Genomic DNA, 2,231 nt, shown 5'->3' with positions numbered 1-2,231 from the left:
AGACTCATCAGAACTCCCCAGGCATGAGGTGTATGGCAGCGGGTAGTATCCCGTCGTGTTTGGCAGTATATCCTGCGTCCTCAATCTTGAACAGGTCACGAACGGCATGTTTGTACCGACAATTACCGGTCCTTTCTAGCTCACAATTCACTGCGCTATAAGAAAAGGGCGCTCCTGCGGTCGAAAGACCTATCGCAATACTGGGATGGCGCGAGAGTGACGCTGTGCACGAGTCCACGATCGCGTGCTTTATTTCGGAGAAGATGCAATGTGACGCGGTGCTGAATCTCCGGCATTTCCTTGTCCTTCTCTTCACTATATTGTTCTCCGGACAGCACTCTTCTCGACCCTGAATCTTCTGCGAAATGCAATGTCTGCAAATACGGAGATGCTCCATCGCCGGACGGATTAGCGGTCCATGCCAGCGGCTAACATGACGGTCCAACGTACATGGGTCCCTCGGGACGGCGGCAGCTGATTGCCAGGTCAGTTGCGGCACATCCTGGATCGGCGGAGTTTGAGTGCAAGCTAATGCAAACCATAGATCATTGACAGTTCTGTGGTATTACACAGAAGTAGAGGCGAGGGGTAGTGTCGAAGTGACCCTCTCTCCATCCCATCTCGCGGTACATTATCTGACGTAATGCGCGAACGATCGGAGTTCTCTAGTCATATAAAGGCTCTGCGAATGAAAGCCAGGACCTCAGGCCCCAACACCTCTCACCTCTCATCGCATCATCTTCTACTCTTTCCAGATCCAAGCTCACAGCCATGGCTACATTGAACATCGAGAACGGTGTCTGTCAGTTGTACTTCACCCTCCCTTGTCCTCACCGGGTCTCTGACATCCCCCCACAGACTTCATCCAGAACTTCGGCACAGGCACCGCTGTCGAGCTCAAGGATGGTCTGTCATAAGTCTCGACCTTCTCGTATTGCCACTTACCGCGACGTTGTATCGCATAGGTTCTAGTGCAGACAGTATGCATTGGGTTTCCGGGATGTATCCTGCTACCGTTCATTCGCTGACTCTGCCCTCTGCTCTCGTTAGGCACCAGGGTCGTGAGTGCTCCGAAGCGGGAGCTTGACAACGTCTCTGTGCCTGCATCGCTGTGGATTATCAGCCGCGTCTCGGGTGCGCCTGGTCACCAGTACACGCTCCAGAACGCTAAGAGCGGCACTTTCATGGACGTATTGGGCGGCGCTAGTAGGGATCCCGACTCCGCTGGCATTCTTGCACACTCTGATGGCGTGTGCCTGTAGGCAATGTGAAGGACAACGTGGACATTGTCGGTTTCCAGAAGCTGGCTGACAGCAAGAGCCAACGCTGGACCATCACGCGCCACAACGATACCAAGGCCTATGTGTACGTCTGATTCTCTCTGTTCACTTTACCATATCTCACTGCTGACAATGGCTGCTATATGGGACAGCATCTCCAACGCGGTCACCGGCAGTAAGCACATATCGCTCCCTGAATAAGGTTTGTAATGGGACATACAGCTGACGACATTGCATGGGTACAGAACATTACGTGAATCTGCCGGGCGGGTACGTACCTTCCCAATTGTCTACCAACCTGTGGTCTGCTGACGCTGAACATTCAATGGCACTGCAGAGATGGCACTGCGGGAAAAGTTCTCCAAGTCGTCACTGGCGAAGGCAAACAGTCCACAAACGTCAATCAGCTGTGGCTGATTGTCCGTGCCTAAGCCGCAGGGGAACCTATAAGGCAGCGGCTTTCGTCGGACGAGTCGCGAGGACACAATTCCCTGCCGTATCGCAAGTTCTTGGACCGCTGAGAAACGATCCCAAATTATAGCACGATAAATCATGTAGTGGCCTTGTCACAACGTTGTTGTCAATGTGTTATATGCTCGCCCTTGACTTCCGCACCCTCATCTCTGGTAGCCTCTCGAAGCTGTACTGGGAGCACGTCAAGTCTCCTCGCAAATTGGGCCCAGCGTCCGTACTCCTTGGAGCGTCTTCGACTTCAGGCAGGTCGGCAGGTTAAAATCTGAATGAGCGACAGCCCCCTGAGCGCGTGCAATACGCAGCGATTATAATCACGACTCTGGCATACTTTGGATTAATCAGCTGTTAGTGCACAGTTGGCGACAACCTCATCAGTGAAAATCACTTGTGTCGTACTCTCGAGTAGACCCCCCCCCCAGCCTTCTCACGAGTAAGCACGACCGCCCTGCAAGACTTGGCGAGTACTCGCGAGCATCC

The 2,231-nt window shown here is 53.2% G+C and overlaps 1 protein-coding gene across 1 annotated transcript; it reads left to right on the top strand.

The window, feature by feature from the left end:
- Positions 1-743: 743 nt before the first annotated feature.
- Positions 744-1,881, top strand: DICSQDRAFT_141931 (uncharacterized protein). Its single transcript, XM_007371760.1, has 8 exons — positions 744-802; positions 859-906; positions 966-980; positions 1,051-1,206; positions 1,263-1,365; positions 1,433-1,455; positions 1,526-1,550; positions 1,618-1,881. Exons 1-8 carry the CDS (start codon positions 772-774, stop codon positions 1,709-1,711), a joined length of 495 nt encoding a protein of 164 aa, XP_007371822.1. The 5' UTR covers positions 744-771; the 3' UTR covers positions 1,712-1,881.
- Positions 1,882-2,231: the final 350 nt, after the last annotated feature.

Source organism: Dichomitus squalens, assembly GCF_000275845.1.
Source record: "Dichomitus squalens LYAD-421 SS1 unplaced genomic scaffold DICSQscaffold_252, whole genome shotgun sequence".
In the NCBI taxonomy this organism is placed as follows: domain Eukaryota; kingdom Fungi; phylum Basidiomycota; class Agaricomycetes; order Polyporales; family Polyporaceae; genus Dichomitus; species Dichomitus squalens.
Note: the sequence above shows the minus strand (reverse complement) of the source record. Positions and strands in the feature narration are given on the sequence as shown.

Coding starts and splice junctions, on each gene's coding strand:
- DICSQDRAFT_141931 (XM_007371760.1), top strand. CDS start 772: ATGGCTACATTGAACATCGAGAACGGTGTCT. Junction 1,207..1,262: donor GGACGTATTGGGCGGCGCTA/GTAGGGATCCCG, acceptor GTGTGCCTGTAG/GCAATGTGAAGGACAACGTG. Junction 1,551..1,617: donor TACGTGAATCTGCCGGGCGG/GTACGTACCTTC, acceptor ATGGCACTGCAG/AGATGGCACTGCGGGAAAAG.